Source organism: Hypanus sabinus, chromosome 13, assembly GCF_030144855.1.
Source record: "Hypanus sabinus isolate sHypSab1 chromosome 13, sHypSab1.hap1, whole genome shotgun sequence".
In the NCBI taxonomy this organism is placed as follows: domain Eukaryota; kingdom Metazoa; phylum Chordata; class Chondrichthyes; order Myliobatiformes; family Dasyatidae; genus Hypanus; species Hypanus sabinus.
In genome coordinates, this window is record NC_082718.1 from 106315793 (window position 1) to 106333151 (window position 17359).

The 17359-nt window shown below is 42.6% G+C and overlaps 2 protein-coding genes and 1 non-coding gene across 3 annotated transcripts; all 3 read right to left on the minus strand.

Moving 5' to 3' along the window:
• Nucleotides 1-3514: 3514 nt before the first annotated feature.
• Nucleotides 3515-4826, minus strand: triap1 (TP53 regulated inhibitor of apoptosis 1). Its single transcript, XM_059988367.1, has 2 exons — nt 4532-4826; nt 3515-3961 (listed from the first exon to the last, which is right to left on the minus strand). The coding sequence occupies exons 1-2, from the start codon at nt 4676-4678 to the stop codon at nt 3869-3871; spliced, it is 240 nt and encodes a 79-aa protein (XP_059844350.1). The 5' UTR covers nt 4679-4826; the 3' UTR covers nt 3515-3868.
• A 226-nt stretch (nt 4827-5052) lies between these two features.
• Nucleotides 5053-5125, minus strand: trnak-uuu (transfer RNA lysine (anticodon UUU)). The gene has a single exon. It is a non-coding gene; the product is annotated as a tRNA-Lys (tRNA).
• A 9610-nt stretch (nt 5126-14735) lies between these two features.
• On the minus strand, nt 14736-17358 carry LOC132404249 (cytochrome c oxidase subunit 6A1, mitochondrial-like). The gene is made up of 3 exons (XM_059988369.1): nt 17222-17358; nt 15796-15938; nt 14736-14967 (listed from the first exon to the last, which is right to left on the minus strand). Exons 1-3 carry the CDS (start codon nt 17313-17315, stop codon nt 14887-14889), a joined length of 318 nt encoding a protein of 105 aa, XP_059844352.1. The 5' UTR covers nt 17316-17358; the 3' UTR covers nt 14736-14886.
• Nucleotide 17359: the final 1 nt, after the last annotated feature.

Genomic DNA, 17359 nt, shown 5'->3' on the forward strand with positions numbered 1-17359 from the left:
GAAAGGTAAGTGTAATCAGGATTATGTGTTTTCCTGGAAAGGGGATTTGGAGCTGGTGTCTTTCCAGTCTGTTTGACAGATCTGGTTTCTTCATTGCAAGAATATGTAGGGTTGGCTCTGTCTCTCTCGTGCACAGAGAGGAACAAGCGATGGGTAAAGTGAGGGGGACGCAGTGAGCACAGGGAACTGCTACAAAGAAGACGTGTGGAGACAAAGACAAACATGCATGTAGGAGAGAGCGATCGAGTCATGGAAAGTAAAGTAGGACACGGGGTGGGGGGAAGAGAGGGAAAAAAAGCAAAAGTAAAATAAGAAAATATAAACAGGAAGCAAATCCCAGAAGATATTTGGAAAAGAAATAGAATGGGAGACTAAATAAGAGTGGGGGGTGGGTGGTGGTTAATGGTGGTTGAGAAAGAGCAAGGAAGTAAAAAAGTGAGAAAGAAATTTAGAGCTAGACTAAAGCAAGAAAAACATCAGGGAAAGGGACCTGACAGTAGAAGGGTGATAAAGAGGCAGAGGCACATGGGCAGTTTTTGAGGTAGCATGTGTGATGATGCCAGGCATTCAAGCACTCCTGATGCATTGAGTCATAGTTTTCAGTACCATTCCAAATGAGTTTAATGAGTATCTTTCCTCTACAGCACTCCCAATATTCACATCAGACCGTGATGGGAAATGGGTAAGGCAAAGACAATGGAAGGATTCATTAGGAGCCAATGAAAAACATCCAGAAACTAAACTGCATCCTGGGTTTGTACAGCGAACAAGTTCTAGATTTACAATACCATTTGTGTGAAAAGGTTAGTTCTAATTTTAACTCTGGTCCAGAAAAATCATTTCACTGTAAGTCCTCTCATTGTTTTAAGTACCTGTACTGTGTCGTACTTCAGTCTTCTAAAATCAAGATTACAAGTCACATTTATGACTGTTCTATAATTTAAACCTTTAAGCCCAGTAACAATGTTGGTGAATTTACACTGTATCCATTCCAAGGCCAATGCCTGTAATGAAAGGTTCTATTCAGTTGACTTGGCACATCTTTTTAATTATCTTACACAGTGACGTGGTCAGATGACTATTGAGTAATGGTTGGCTGATTATGGCTCATTTCCATCCCTTCCTTCTAACCTCATATCTCTCCTGTTCCACAGGAGACCTACTAAAACCATTCTCGTTTACCCAGCTCTGATGAAAACTCACTGAACAGAAACATTAACATTGTTTCTCTCTTCATAGGCCGTTGCATATTTTGATTTTGTATGAATGTTTTTGGATATTAAGAGCACTGTTTTCTATTAATTAGGCTTCAACTCCGTGAAGCTTCACTGTAGGAAACCCCACTAGTTTGAGAGTTCTGAGAATGTCGATCTCTAACATGTGTAACAGCTTGGAAAATTGTGGACTTCAGAAACATCGAAGGCAGCACTATGCTTACTACTCTGAATATCAACACCAGATGTATATATCCAGATCCCACTATTCTGTGAACTAATGAAGTTCAAGGTATCTCTACCCCCTAACTATGATTTTCCCAATGCTTTCCAGCACCTCAGGACTTCTCACAAAGGTTGTGAACTAATGAAACATCCTTCCCCTTGAGCTCACTCTGACTCCAGCGTTGCAATGTTCTCTGCAGTCCATTGCTACAATACATTCTGCCTTCGATGGGGCAAAGATACAAATGCGTTTGTTTATTTGGATTCTGTAACTGCCCAAGTTCTGTTCCTGAGGAAATCTAAAAGTAGCGTGCACTACTGAGTTTGCAGGTAAAAAGAAACACACGTTAAACTCAATTATGGTTTTGAAATTTGAACGCTCTATCTTCTTCATTCGTGTTTCCTAAAGGACTGGACCCTCAACAAGATCTGACTGATAATTGTTTGTGATTCATGTGTGATGTCACCTAGGTCTCTGTATTTCACCTGATGATTCTTGCTCTGAACCACAATCTAACAGATAACCTATTAGGATTCCACAGTCCAGACTCGTGAGGGAGTTACCAGAGGGTAAGCTACAAGCGTGCATCTGCACTCAGAGAGAGGAATAAAATAGACACGGTGCCCACTTCATTAGGTATCCCTGTGCACCAACTTGTTAGTGCAAATATTTAATCAGCCAACCATGTGATAGCAACTTAATGCATTAAACATGTGTTTGAGGTTCAGTTGAAACATCAGAATGAGAAGTGACCTTGACCATGGAATGATTATTGGTGCCAGACTGAGTATCTCAGAAATTGCTGACCACACACTACATTCTGTAGACTTACAGAGAATAGCACAAAGGAAAAAAAGACATCAAGTGAGCAGCAAATCTGCGGGTGAAAATACCTTGTTAGTGTGGTCAGAGAGTGGCCAGACGGATTCAAGCTGACAGGAAGGCAATGGTAACTCAAGAGCACACTAAAACAGCATTTCTGAAACATACACACAGTGATAATTGTATTAGGTACGGGAAGTACTTAACAAAATGGCCACTGAGTGAGTGGAGGAGATGGTTAGGAAAGCAGCACTTACTTTTGTAGCCTTATAGTTAGAGAGTGATACGATGCCTCAGTGTAGTTAGTGAGATCACTGATTACACTGGAGCACTACTGTTTTTGAAAGTGTTGCTGAGTCAGCTGTTAAAGCCAGGGAAGCAGTGATGCTGCTGAATTGGGGTGGACAGCATCAGGAAAATAATCCATGGAAAGGAGGACAAGCGGAGTCTGGTTATTGTGAATAGAACCAACAGACATTTCTTAATGGAAAATTCAATAGACAATAGGTGCAGGAGTAGGCCATTCAGCCCTTCTAGCCAGCACTGCCATTCACTGTGATCATGGCTGATCATACACAATCAGTATCCCATTCCTGCCCTCTCCCCATATCCCTTGACCCCGCTATCTATAATAGCTCTAACTCTCTCTTGAATGCATCCAGAGATTTGGCCTCCACTGCCTTCTGGGGCAGAGCATTCCACATATCCACCACTCTCTGGGTGAAAAAGTTTTTCTGCATCTCTGTTCTAAATGGCCTACCCCTTATTCTTAAACTGTGGCCTCTAGTTCTGGACTCACCCATCAGTGGGAACATGCTTCCTGCCTCCAGTGTGTCCAATCCCTTAATAATCTTATATGTTTCTCACAGAAATTGCTGAATCTCTGGAATTTTCCACTCAGAGGGTTGTGGGGGAAGATCATTGATGGTACAGAAGATCCTTTTTAAAAGGCCAAGGAACTGAGACAGAAAGGGAGATTGAACGTAGGGCTGATAGGGCAGGCTCGAGGGACTCCTGCTTGTATTTTCTTTGGTTCTTCTCCTGTCACTGCCCACTGCAATCACCTCGCCCCCTAACCCCACTGAGACAGAGCAACTCAGAACAGCTACGGCACCAGGTCTGCACGACTCAACTGCTCAATGCTTGCTCAGCTCAGCCAACAGCAGTACAATAATGCCGCTGAGTGGAAGACAGCTGCATCTTAACATGGGTTTGTACAAGACCACACAGTTGTCAAATTAAAGACGGCAACAAGACTTAAGGGAATATATTAAAATTTTGTGTGTCACAAAAAAATTACATAACTATTTGTTGCTCAGTGCAGAAATCGACTCATTACTGTAGCATTCTTATTTTGTGGATCAGGGTCTCACAAGAACCAAAGTTACGCGCCACTTCAAAGTTATAAAAAGCGTACAAATTCACCAACTTCAAATCATGATCACTTTGTAAGTGATTCACAACTATAGTTCCAGAATTTAATTAACCAGCATTGTATTAACTCTGCTCCCTGTGTCCACTGTTGTGAGGTTCCCCACGCCGAGCTGTACAAATGGCTTGTAAAGTTCATACAGTAATGGAGGCGACAATCCCATGTCAGTGTTCATTACGATGAACCACCACTTCCAAAGGGCTTCTCCTGTCTTGGCCCCATGAATTCCAGTCCTTCAATTGGGATTTCCTTTTCTTTGATGGCTTTCTGTAATTGAAATAAAAAGCTCAGGTTGCATTGAAAACTTAAATCCACTAAAAATATTAATTTTACAAATAAATCCCAACATGTTAAGTACCAAAAAGAGAACATATTCCATTCTGATAGCACTGGCTTCTTAAAGTATTGGATGTACACCCAGTGGCCTCTGTATTAGGTACACTTGCTCAATAATGCAGATACCTAATCATGAAGCAGCAACTCAATGCATAAAAGAATGGAGACATGGTCAAGAGGTTGTTGTTCAGACCAGACATCAAAATGGGGTGGGGGGGAAGAGATGTGATCCAAGTGACTTTGACAGTGGAATGATTGCTGGTGCCAGATGGGGTGGTCTGAGTATCTCAGAAACTGCTGATCTCCTGGAGATTTGTACACACAATAGTCTCTATAGTTTACAGAGAATGGTGGGAACCCCACCCCCACCAAAAAAAAACATTGAGCAGCAGATCAGATCTGTGAGCAATGCTTCTTGGAGATGGGGGAAAGAATTCTGTTCCCCACAAGGGAGAGTAGAGCTAGGATTGACGGCTGCTGTCAACCCCGCGGCGGCCTTACCTTCACACATTCCTGGTACTGCTTAAAGAGCTCGCTGCACGGGTCCGCACTCCGCTCGCCCTTCAGGAACTTCTCGGCGAACCAGCGGTTGAAGCACAGGTCATAGCCGCGCTTCAGCTCCAAGCACTCCGAGCCCACGCTGTTCATGGTGGCCAGGCCGCCCCGCACCCCCGTCTGGGCACCCGTCCGACGTCATCAGCCGGCGCCGCAACGGGCCGCGATGGCTCCGGCCTCCGGCGACCGCGGCCGAAGCCCCTCTCCCTGGTTGAAGTCACAATGCCGGCCGGGAAGGGAAGCCTCGGCGCCGCTTAAGGGGAGACACGCGGGCTCAGGGTCTGCTCCCCGCACATTGCAGCGTCGGCGGCTGGCGTGCCTCCCGCGGCCGAACCAGATCCCGCAGTGTCCCCGAGTCGCCCTCGCACACCCGCCCACACTCTCCCCGGTGCCCGCAGCCGGCCGGGGTCCGTGTCACGTGGAGTCAGCTCGATTTAAAATAGAAGTGATCGAGTGTAAAAAGCAATCGCCCGAACAGGGACTTGAACCCTGGACCCTCAGATTAAAAGTCTGATGCTCTACCGACTGAGCTATCCGGGCCCTGAGCAATAGTCAGCCGACAGTAACTTTGGAGCAAACTTCTGCAAACGATTTTGCGCAGATAAATGCTAGAGGAACTCAGCAGATCAAGCAGAAAGGAATTAAGAGTGTACACTTGGGGCTGAAACACTCCAACAATACTTCAGTAGGGAATATCAACGATCCTTTTCCCTGCACGGATATTGCCGCTTTTGTTTAACTCTTGCAAACATTTCTTCTGCAAACTACTCTAATTTGACTCACATTGACATTCCCCCGATCTAATTTAGATTATTGCATAAATCTCCGTACGATAGATAACTTCATAATCTATCAGATAGAATTGCACCTTTGTTGTTTACTTGCACTGCACTTTCTCTGGCAGTTTACTCTGCATTCTGATATTTTACCTTGGACTACCTCAGTCACTGTGAATGAACTGTACAGAACAAGCTTTTCACTGTAGCTCGACACACGTGACAACAGTAAACCAATTCCATTTACAATACATCTGTGAAATTCTGCACATCACTCATCAGAGATCACCTCTAAGCAACAGTTCTCAACTACAACGTGAATTGTTTTCGTTAACACTTGTGTTTACGAAATGTGCTTTTGGAATTTATACTTCCACGTTCAACAACTTCATGGCAACCCCGTTCCCCAGGTGATGCACAGTATGTTGTACCGCCGGGCAAGCCCTTTCAACGGCATGGCTTAGCATTGGGAAGTTTGGTGGCAAGGAACTGACTTTCTTACTCTGACTCCTCATCGTTTTTTCCAGTCCTGCTGAAGGGTCTCAGCCCGAAACATCGACTGTACTCTTTTCCATAGATGTTGCCTGATTTGCTGAGTTCCTCCAGTATTTTATGTGTATTACTTGGATTTCCAGCATCTGCAGATTTTCTCCTGTTTGAAGTTAGAGGCTATGTAGCCTGACTTCAGTGATTGGCAAGATAAAAGAGTAAGAATGAGATTTCAGGGTACTTGGAAGCACACAATAAAATAGGAAAGATACCAGCGTGAGTAGAAGATTGTTGGTTGACTGGTTGAAGGTAAAGAGAGAATAAATGGTGTCCCACAGGGGCTGCTGTTGGGTCCACTACTTTTCTGTTTTTATGTCAATAATTTAGATGACAGAATTGATGGGTTTGTAGCCAAGTTTGCGGATGCTGCAAAGATAGACAGAGGTGCAGATAGTGTTGAGGAAGCAGGGTGTCTGCAGAGGGATTTGCACAGATTAAGAGAACGTGCAGAGAAGTGGCATATTCTGGCCTTAGGGTGTATAACAAAATATTAACTTTAGCATCCAGTCTTTCGACTTGAACATGGGCTGTAGAGTAAATTTAAAATGCAGCTCTGGACTATAGGTTACTAGAGCCATGAACAGCAGTTAATTGAAAAAACAGAGTGGAGTGTGGGTGAGAAGAAGGAGGTCGGAAAGTTATATGTAACTGAAAGGAAGCATTGTAGATGCATTGCAAATATGGAATTGTCCTTTGATCTTTAGCATATACAATATCATGTGACACTATTCCATATCTCACAGCTGTGCCTCTCCTGTGATTTTGTTGGCATCACAACAAATGGAATACAGTCTAGGGAAGTGTATGATCATGCTCTTTGGGAGGAGAAATAAAGGTGTAGGCTACTCACTGATTCTCACGTATAGTTTATAAATCCATTGATTCTCACAGCTACCTGGTCTTTTCCCACCCTGTTACTTGTAAAAATGCCATGCCATTCTCTCAATTCCTCTATCTCCACATTCGCTCTCAGGTTTGGGGTTTTCATTCCAGAACTAAGGAGGCGTCCTCCTTCTTCAAAGAAAGGGGCTTTCCTTCTTCCACCATCAATGCTACCGTCTCTTGCATTTCATGCACATCTGCCCTCACCCCATCCTCCTGCCATCCCACCAGGGATAGGGTTCCTCTTGTCCTCACCTACCACTCTGGAAGCCTTCGCATTGAGCACCTAACTCTCCAGAACTTCCGCCATCTCCCAACGGGATCCCACCACCAAGCACATCCTTCCCTCCCCCCTCACTTTCTGTTTTCCACAGGGATTGCTCCCTATGCAAATCCCTTGTCCATTTGTCCCTCCCCACTGATCTCCCTGCATATGGCAAATAACAGTGACCTTTCAATCTTTTTTAATGCTGGAGGGAAACTCCCAATCTCTTCTTCCAAGATTATCAGTTCAGGGAGTAGAGGACCTTATTTTAACTTATCATGCAAAACCTGATGGCTTGAGACGTGTGCTGAGAAAAGGCATTGGGAGAATTGACTCAGAGATGGCTGAATAACCATAAGACATAGGAGCAGAATTAGGCCATTTGGCCCATTGAGCCTGCTCCACCATTTCGTCATGTCTCATCTATTTCCCTCACAACTTCAATCTCCTGCCTTCTCCCCATAACCTTTCACATCCTGACTAATCAAGAACCTGTCAACCTTCACCTTAAGTGTAACCAAAGACTTGGCTTCTACAGCCATCGGTGGCAATGATTCCACAAATTCACCACCCTCTGGCTAAAGGAATTCCTCCTCATCTCTTTTCTAAATAGATGTCTCTCTACTTTGAGGATTTTCCCTCTGGTCCTAGAATTATCCAGCAAAGGAAACATCCTCTTCACTTCCACTCTATCTAGGCCTTTCAACATTTGATGGGTTTCAATGAGTTTCCCATTCTTTCTACTAAATTCCAGCAAATACAAGACCAAAGCCTTCAATCACTGCTCATATGATAACCCTTTCATTCCCTGAATCATTCTCGTGAACATCCTCTGAATCCTCTCCGATGTTGCACATAAGCAGCCCAGAACTGCTCACAATGCTCCAAGTGAGGCCTCACCAGCCTTATACAGCCTCAATTTTACATCCTTTCCATTAAATTCTAGTCCTCTTGAAATGAATGCTAACATTGTATTTACCTTCCTCACCATAGACTCAGCCTGCAAATTAACCTTCAGGGAATCCTCCATGTGGACTCCCAAATCCCTTTCTATCTCAAATGTTAGAATTTTCTCCCTGTTTAGAAAATAAGAGTATGCGTTTATTCCTTCTACCATGATTATACACTTCTCGACACTGTATTCCATCTGCCACTTCTTCGCCCATTCTCCTAATCTGCTTAAGTCCTTCTGCATCGGCTCTGATTCTTCAACACTACCAACCCTTCCACCTAGCTTTGTATCATCCGCAAACTTGACCACAAAGCCATCAATTCCATCATCCAAATTGTTGACCTACAACGTAAATAGAAGCAGTCCCATCACAGATCCCTGTGGAACACCCCTGTAGTCATCGACAGTGTAATCCCTTCATTCCTGCTTTTTGCCTCCTGCCAATCAGCCAATGCTCTATCCATGCTAGTACCTTTCCAGTAATGCCATGGGCTCTTATCTTGTTAAGCAGCCTTAAATGCGGCACCTTGCCAAAGTTCTTCTGAAAATCCAAGTACTGTACACAACATCCACAGTCTCCCTTGTCTATCCTGCTTGTTCTGTGTCAAAGAATTCCAACAGATTTGTCAGGCAAGATGTTCCCTTAAGGAAACCATCTGACTTTAGCCTGTTTTTTCATCTGCCTCCAAGAACCCTGAGACCACATCCATACCAATTGACTCCAACAACTTCCCAATAACTGAGGTCAAACTAACTGGCCTATAATTTCATTTTTTTCTGCCTCCCTCCTTGAAGAAAGCAGTGACATTTGCAATTTTCAAGTCCTCCAGAACCATCCCAAAATCTATTGATTCTTGAAACATCATTACTAATGCCTCCATAATCTCTTCAGCCACCTCTTTCAGAACCCTGGGGTGTAGTCCATCTGGTCCAGGTGACTTATCCATCTTCGGACTTCTTAGTTTCCCTAGCACCTTCTCCAACAACTGTACTCACTTATACCCCCTGATAGTCTCAAACTTCCAGCATACTGCTAGTGTCTTCCACAGTGACGACTGATGCAAAATACTTATTCAGTCTGTCTGCCATTTCCTTGTCCACATTACTATCACTCCAACATCATTTTCCAGTGGTCTAATGTCTACTCTCACCTCTCTTTTACTTCATGTATTTGAAAAATCTTTTGGCATCATTTTTGATATTATTGGCTGGCTGACCTTCATTTTTTTTAGTTATCTGTGAGAACAAAGATTAATAGTTGGATTTAATTTAAAGAATAGTCAGGGCTGTTTCAGCACGATGTTGCAGTAAGGTGCTAAAGCAGCCCATAAATACCTCAGGGTGTTCTGACAACATGCTCACTGACTTAACTATCAATTGAGTTTTCTTCTTGACCTCTTCAAACTTGGTGATCCAGATCCAAGACACACCAGCCACTGCTCTCTGGGATATAAAGTTAATGTGTGAACTCAACAGCCAGCAGTTTAGCACATCTAGGTAGTTGGAAAAGTAAGCAGGAAATGGTCCTACTGAAGGGTCTTGGCCTGAAATGTCGACTGTACTCTTCTCCATAGATGTTGCCTGGCCTGCTGAGTTCCTGCAGCATTTTGTGTGTGTTGCCTGGATTTCCAGCATCTGCAGATGTTCTCTTGTTTGTGACAGGACATAGTTTGAAGGAAACAAAAGGTTTGACACCCATGAAAAATTGAAGTTTTTATTTAATGTTGAATGTGTGTTCATTTTGTGGCAATAAAATGTGGGGGAATCCCATGTGTTCTCCAGTGAGCAGTTTATTGGGCTGTACAGACTAATTATAAAATTCCCTGTTTGCTCAGGTCACAACCAGCTTGCAATTTATTTGAATTATGGAGGCTACCTTCAAGTTCAAAAAACAAACTGTTTTAAAAGCCCAACATTAACAACTGAAAGCAGCTAAACTGGGGTACATCTTGAACAAGGCTATGGTGAATTTCTGTAGGATGAAAGGTAGAGGTTACCATTCATGTGCATAAGGATTTTACAATCATTAGCACATAGTGGTCGAGGACCAAAACCTTGGAAATTATAGTGTTTGAAAGTGGTGAACAAGACTGAAGATCCCTCACCTCACCTATTCTGTGTTCGATGATGCTTCTGAAGGGATGGCAATCTTTGGGAAGAATGAGGGAGAAGATTGTTGAGGTGATAACATACTGTTGACTCCTATTGATGCAAGTCTGACTTTGATGACTTATGTAGTAAACTCTAAACTGACTGACAATTTATGCTAGGCTTCTTGATTTATGGACTTCTGAATCAAACTCAGAATCAGGTTTATCACTGATGTGTCATGAGATTTGTTGTTTTGTATGCAGCAGTCATAAAATTTACTGTAAGTTACAAAAATAGTGCAAAGGTCAAATAATAAGGTAGTGTTAACAGGTTCATGGACCATTCAGAAATCTGATGCAGATTTTTAAAAAAATGTTGAGTGTCTCTCCTCAGGCTCCTGGAATTCCTCCTGATGGTAGTAACGTGAAGAGGGCACGTGTCACAGATGGTCAGGGTGTTTAATGATTGTCAGGTTAATAGGTGGATTATGGCGATACTTTGGGTTGGGTCTGCCAAATAATGATCATGTTGCCAATCCTGTAACACCTCAAAATTTAAGCTCGATTTCTGGTGGGACTTCTACAAGCATAGGAAGTAGATGGTTCAAAAGGATGTAGATGAGCAGAACAGGGCAGGATCATGACAAGTTCCATACACATCTTGTCTTTCTTCTGTAACATTACTAATGTTGTCGTTTCACATCTCGATAGTGAAAATTAGTTTTGATAGTGTCAGTACCAATTCCAGGATGGGTAAGAAGAGTAGGTAAATAACTTCACTTTTTATTAATAGTTCCTTGTTTTCTTGATCAGTATCTCAGGTTAGACCAGGCATGGGCAAACTACGGCCCGCGGGCCATATACGGCCCGTTAAGCTTTTTAATGCGGCCTGCAGAACTTGATGAAATTATATTAATAAACCTTGTTAACATTTTTTCCCCGCAGTTCTGGCGTTTTGCCAATAGATGACGCACTCTATATACATTGACCTTTGTTGAGGTGCAGCGTATTACTCCACATTTGCGCTTTACTCTTTGTTCGGCTCGACCTATTTGTGTGAACAGGCGTTCAGCGTCATGAACATCAACAAAGCCAGCCACAGATCCAAGTTAAATGACCAACACCTCAGATCCATCCTGAGAATCGCCACTACAAAACTAAAACTAAATCCAGACTTTGATGCGCTGGCTAAAAAGGGAGACCAACAACACTGTTCCCACTGAAATTAAAAATAAGTTTCTTCGTTGTGTTATGTAAAAAATGCATTTGAAAATATTTTTTTCAATAAGCCTTACATGTTACATGTCATTTCTGTTAAGTGATGGACATGAGTAGTGCGCAGGTGCACGTACGTTCTCAAAATAAAAAATGCGCTCCAGATCAAATAATGAGCTCCGCATACTGGCGCGCTGTCACTGTTCTGTCTTTGTGCTGGTCGTTGTTGAGTTTTGGCACAGGGGACAATTGAATAAGAAGGAGCAGGACAAGTAGACCTGCATCTCCTACCGTTTTTGAAATAAAGACAGTCAGGAGGAGAGTGATGATGATAATATCTTGAAGGATAACATAATTTTCAGTGCTTTAAAATAATAACTGTTACTATTAAAAAAGCTGTATTTTATTCATTTAATTTTCAGTGTTTTAAAAGTCATTTCAATAAATAGCTAAATACCATGGGACTTCAAAGACAGATATTTTGTTGTAATGCATTTGTTCATTTTCAATTGAAATTAAAGCACATGTTTTCTACATATCCCGTGATATTTTATTTTCTCTTATGAGGTGTATTACCAAAACACTCCGTCCATCTGCTCCTGGTCCGGCCCCCCTGTCAAATTTTAGAACCCTTTGTGGCCCACAAGTCAAAAAGTTTGCCCACCCCTGGGTTAGACCATCAAGTCATATATGTAGAACTGGTAGAGGAGTACAGACCAAGTGTAAACTCAGCCGTAGCCACACTGAACAGTAGACTCCAGGAGCAAAGTTGCCTACTCCAACTCCCATTTTGGGTTCTCATATTCAGCAGTTTCAAAATCTGTTATTCCTTCAGCTAGAAACAGTCTTTGACTGTGTATAACTCATCCTTTATAGCCTGTATTACTAGGACAGACCATCCATATTTGACCGCTTTTGCTGGGGCCCAACTCCTTATCTGTTGCTATAGCAAATGCTGTAATACAGTAAATAGCAACAGAGTCATACCCTCAGTTCAAATCAACAAGCTCCAAAATCCAGGTCTCTGTACCCCCTCAACAACTGGATCCTTGACTTCCTCAGTCAGTGTGCATCGGAAATAACATCTTCCCCTCACTGACAATCAACTCTGATGCACCTCAAGGACATGTGCTTAGCCTATTGTGCTACTCTCTCTATACCCATAACTGTGTGTCTTGACACAGCTCAAACACCACCTGTAAATTTGCCCAGGACACAGATTTTGATGGCATAATTTCAGACGGTGGTGTACAGAACTTAGATCAGCTGGTTGAGTGGTGTCGCACTCAACGTCAGGAAGGGGAAGTGAACACACCCCAGTCCTCATCAAGAATTCAGAAGTGAAAAGGGTGAGCAGTTTTAAGTTGCAAACATGAGGAAATCTGCAGAAATTCAAGCAACACACACAAAATGTTTCATTTTGCATTTTCCCCTCCCCCTCCTACTTTCAAATCTCTTACTATCTTTTCTTTCAGTTAGTCCTGACAAAGGGTCCCAGCCTGAAACGTCGATATTGCTTCTCCCTGTAGATGCTGCCTGGCCTGCTGCATTCCACCAGCATTTTGTGTGTTGCAGTTTTAAGTTCCTGGTTGTCAACATCTCTGAAGATCTATCCTGGCTCAATATATTGATGCATTAACAAAGGCTGCATGCCAGCAGCTGTATTTCATGAGAAATTTGAGATTTGGCATATCACTAAAGACCAGCAAAGTTCTACAGATGTACTATGGAGAACCTTCTAACTGGTTGCATTACTGTCTGGAATGGAATGGCTCAGAAAAAGCTTTAGAAAATTGTACCCTGATCCAGCTCCACCATGGGCACTAGCCACACAGCATCAAGGAAACCTCCATGAAGCAGCGTGCATCTTTTAAATGACCTTCATCACCCAGGCCTTCCCCATTCACATTGCTACCATCTTCTGGTGGTACAAGAGCAGCTGCTTCTCTTCTGCCATCAGGGTTTTTGCGCTCTCTTCGGACTACTTATCAGTCTTATATAGACTCACTGTAATCTGTTTTTTTAAATGTGTTGCAATGTACTGCTGCCAGAAATCAAATTTCAAGAAATGCCAGTGATATTAAACCTGATTCTGATCATCCCCTCACAAATATTTCTGTGTTCCTACTTCTGAGTGTTACTACATACAATGGTCCATTAGTAGAATCAAAGAAAATTTATGACCAAAGGCCATTGCATTTGAAAATTGAAATGGAGTCATCCCTCATCTTGAGCAAGTTATGGGTGCTACAAGTTTAGATCTTCTATACCATGTATTTATAAAGGAGTTCAGGGGAGTAAATGGTATACTACAGTCATGGAAAGTCCTGGCTAAACTTGTGCAAGTGAGCAACGTTCATATATCATATGCTTGCAATTTATTTGGCCATTAGGATGCTACTTCATTGAAAGTGGGGAGTACAAGTAACTGAACAGTAAATGCAAATTTAATAACTTTATTGCCTGAATTCAACCAGATAGTTTCTCCTCCACAATTTAAAGCACCTTGGTTTTGAAAGTAATTCAGTTCTGATCAATACCTAGAATTGCATGAAAATTCCCCACCATCTGCATCAACATCTAAACTACATCTTACCAAGACTGGAAACTAACCCTGAAGTACAACACATTGTCAGTAGCATGGAAATTAGTACCAAATTAAGACCACTAATGTAGTTCTGATAGTCTTTAAACCAAAATATTTCCAGATACCCCAACTTGATGAGGGTTTCTGGCTTTTATTTTAAATTTCCAGCATTTTAAAAACTATTTTCAATAAATTAATATAGCTGGCCCAAAACTAATACTGTGATATCCTAGGACAGTAGCTGTTAACAAGCTATGTGTCAGCCATTTTCATATCTTTTAGATATTGAATTACTAAACCTAGATATCACTGGAAAGGCAAGTATTTATTGCTATTCCTAATTAGTGTCAAGTCACTCTTACGAAGAACTGGTCTTTCTGATGAAGGGACAATTAGTTTCCTCAGGCATGCACTACAATAGTAATCAAGATGTACACCAAAAATTCAGGTTTACTTGAATATCCTAGCAATAAAAGCTTCATGGTGGAATAACGTCCCTCAACTTTGGAAATTAGATTTCTGCCTCTCAGACCATTAGATACTGCTGCAGGGTCACATTTCGTTTTCATTCCAGATTTCCAGTATTTGCATAAAGACAAGAAAATCTGCAGATACGACGACACACACAAAATGCTGGAGGAACTCAGCAGGCCAGGCAGTGGCACTAGAGCAAACAGCTGACATTTCATGACTGATCCTGATGAAGGGTCTCAGTTTGAAACATCGACTGTTCTCTCTTTTCCATTGATGCTGCTGACTTGCCAAGTTCTTTACTGCAGCATTTGCAGTTAATTTTGTTTTTCATCTATGTAATAAAGAACAGCCAACACATGATTCTCCACAGTATATTTATTATGGTATTACCTCAATAAAGGTAAACACAGCTCCAACTTCTGCCCTTGTTTGGGAAAAATGCACTCATTTACATAATTGGATTTAACAAACAATCCACAACATCTGGGGAATTCTTCTCTGCTCCAAAATTTCAATCTTCCCAGCCAGTGGGCAGAGGATTGGTATGGGGGTTATGGAAGAAAGAATGGTTCCCATCACCCCAAGGGAATGGCTGTGAACAAAATGGCAGAAATATACATTAGAATGACACATTCAGAAACAGAAACCATTTTAATTTTCAATGTCTGGACTACCAGAAAGTGGTACAACTACTTCCATTCCTTCAAACCCACCACAATTCAAAGGTAACCCTGCAACATCATGAGGATCCACGGACTGTGCCAGTGAGATGAACACCTGTGTGAAATGCTAATCTCCACAAAGCACCACTATGGAAGAATAGAAGAGTCAATATTTCCTTGCCCAGAGGAGATACTAATACCTCCTAGGGACCAGTTCCGGTGTGGACTGCAGTCATCACCTTGCTCCAGGGATTGCAGTGTCTGGACAGAACTGGTGGTTTGAGCAGTTCTCAGTCCTAGAAGTGTCTGCCCATCATATTCAGTCAAGTGTCAAATGTTTTAATCTCCTGCAGCTGCACTGTGATCCAATCTTCAACTGGCATTAACTCCTTGGGAAATCATTTAACCTTATTGCCAGTGGGTGAGGTAGCAACTCATGGTTGTGGATTGCCGGACAGCTATGAGCCACTTCACTCAAACCACATGCAGAATTCAGATAACTTAAACCATATTCCAGGAAATATCTAGAGCAGATGTTGATCTCTCACCAAAGTAAAGGCTCTTCTGCAGAGGATGAAAAGCCCAGAAGAACATTCAGTCCAATTAATATTTAGCAAGAGAACACTTGGTCATAGTTTGCAAGATAACATTTTTTCATTGATAAAGATCGCTGTTTTGATTTTAAGAGTCGATTTATATACATTAATCATTACATCATAAATGCACAAAATTCCTTCACTTACAAGTGCTCTACTTACTTTGCTCCTGATGCGAAGATGATCATAAGGAACAAACTCAATCCTCTCATGAGTGTGTTGCTGCGCCTTCAAGTAGCAGTTCAACATACACACAGATACTCCAGGAATGGCAACAACAAAAGTCAGGATTTTCCACATGCGTGCTAGTGAAAGATAATGAATATCACTGCCAAAGCCAAGTCTACCAGGATATAATACACTAAGACATTGTTCCCATCGCCGCTGCTACAAACCACTTGACTATGCACTGGTATTACATACAGAGTCAGTCCCATTCTGATGAGATACTTTCAATCTCACACACCTATCCCTTGGCAGTGAAGATTTAAAGCTTTATTGCGTCATTTTATAAGGACTTCAAATAAAGTTCAAACTCAGCTGGTTGCAAAAATTTGCAAATGGAGTAATGAAAAATAGTGGTCTGATGCATGATTCTCAAAATGTTGGCTGGCAGATACAGCAGGTTAAATAGGAAAGAGTTTTACTGTTAGTGGAAATCTATCTGCCTACTTTTGTCTCCAGCTCTGGTGCAGAAACTTCTAGAGAACCCTGTAGTGGTTGCCTTATATCAGGAAGTGTTATGCATTGGAAGCTATTCAGAGGTTTAGTAAGCTAACCTGAAATGGGTGGACTGTCTACTAAAATAGGTTAATAAGTGAAGGGTTATATCTGCTAGTGCTTTGAAGAAAGTTGACTGAAACAAATTCCTTTCAAGGTGATATAGAAAGATGCTTCCTCTTGTGGAAAAATTAATTTGAAAACAATAAGGGGTCAAATAAGATGCTTCATCCATCCCTTCAATGTGAAGTCCTGTAAGCCTTCATTTCAGGGGACAATGGAAACAATATCTTTGGACATTTTAATATAAATACAGATACTTGATAAACTAAGTGAAAGATTACTACAGTCAACAAGGAAGCAGAGTCTAAGCCAATTTTATTTAATGGCGAAGCAAGATAATGGGGGCCAAAATCAGGTTAAACGGTCATTTTTAACCCATGACCTTGAGCATTAAACCGCAGACAGTCTCTCCGTGCTTGGATTGTTTATTGGACATAGTTAATAATCCAGAGTAAGATATTTTAAAAATTCCTAGCAAAGCAAGTATATAATTTTAACTCGGTCAATGATCACCCGCACACCACTCTAACTGCATCCCTCTGACCGCAGCTCCAGATCTGGGCGAGAGGCCCCACCCAACATCACCCGATCCGCAGTCACAGTCGCAACTCCCTCTCCCACCCCGGCGAAGGGAAAGACCACCAACACAGGCCGACCCCGCCGGCTCCTCCCGCCCGCCCCGGGCTCCTCATCCGGAGCCGCTCCCTCGGGCCGCAAGGTCACCGCCGAACACCGAGTCCCGCTGCGGCCTGCGCGCACGCTTTCCCCGTCCACAGCCCCCGGAGTGCCGCCCGAGGACGCTCACCGCTCTGGTGCTCCTCGGCCCCGGCCGCCGCCGACAGTTGACGGACGCCGCTGAAGCCGCTGCGGAAAAGCCGTCCCCACATCGCCGCCATCATGGACCCACTGCCGCCCAGCGCGCATGCGCTCGCGCGGGTTAAAG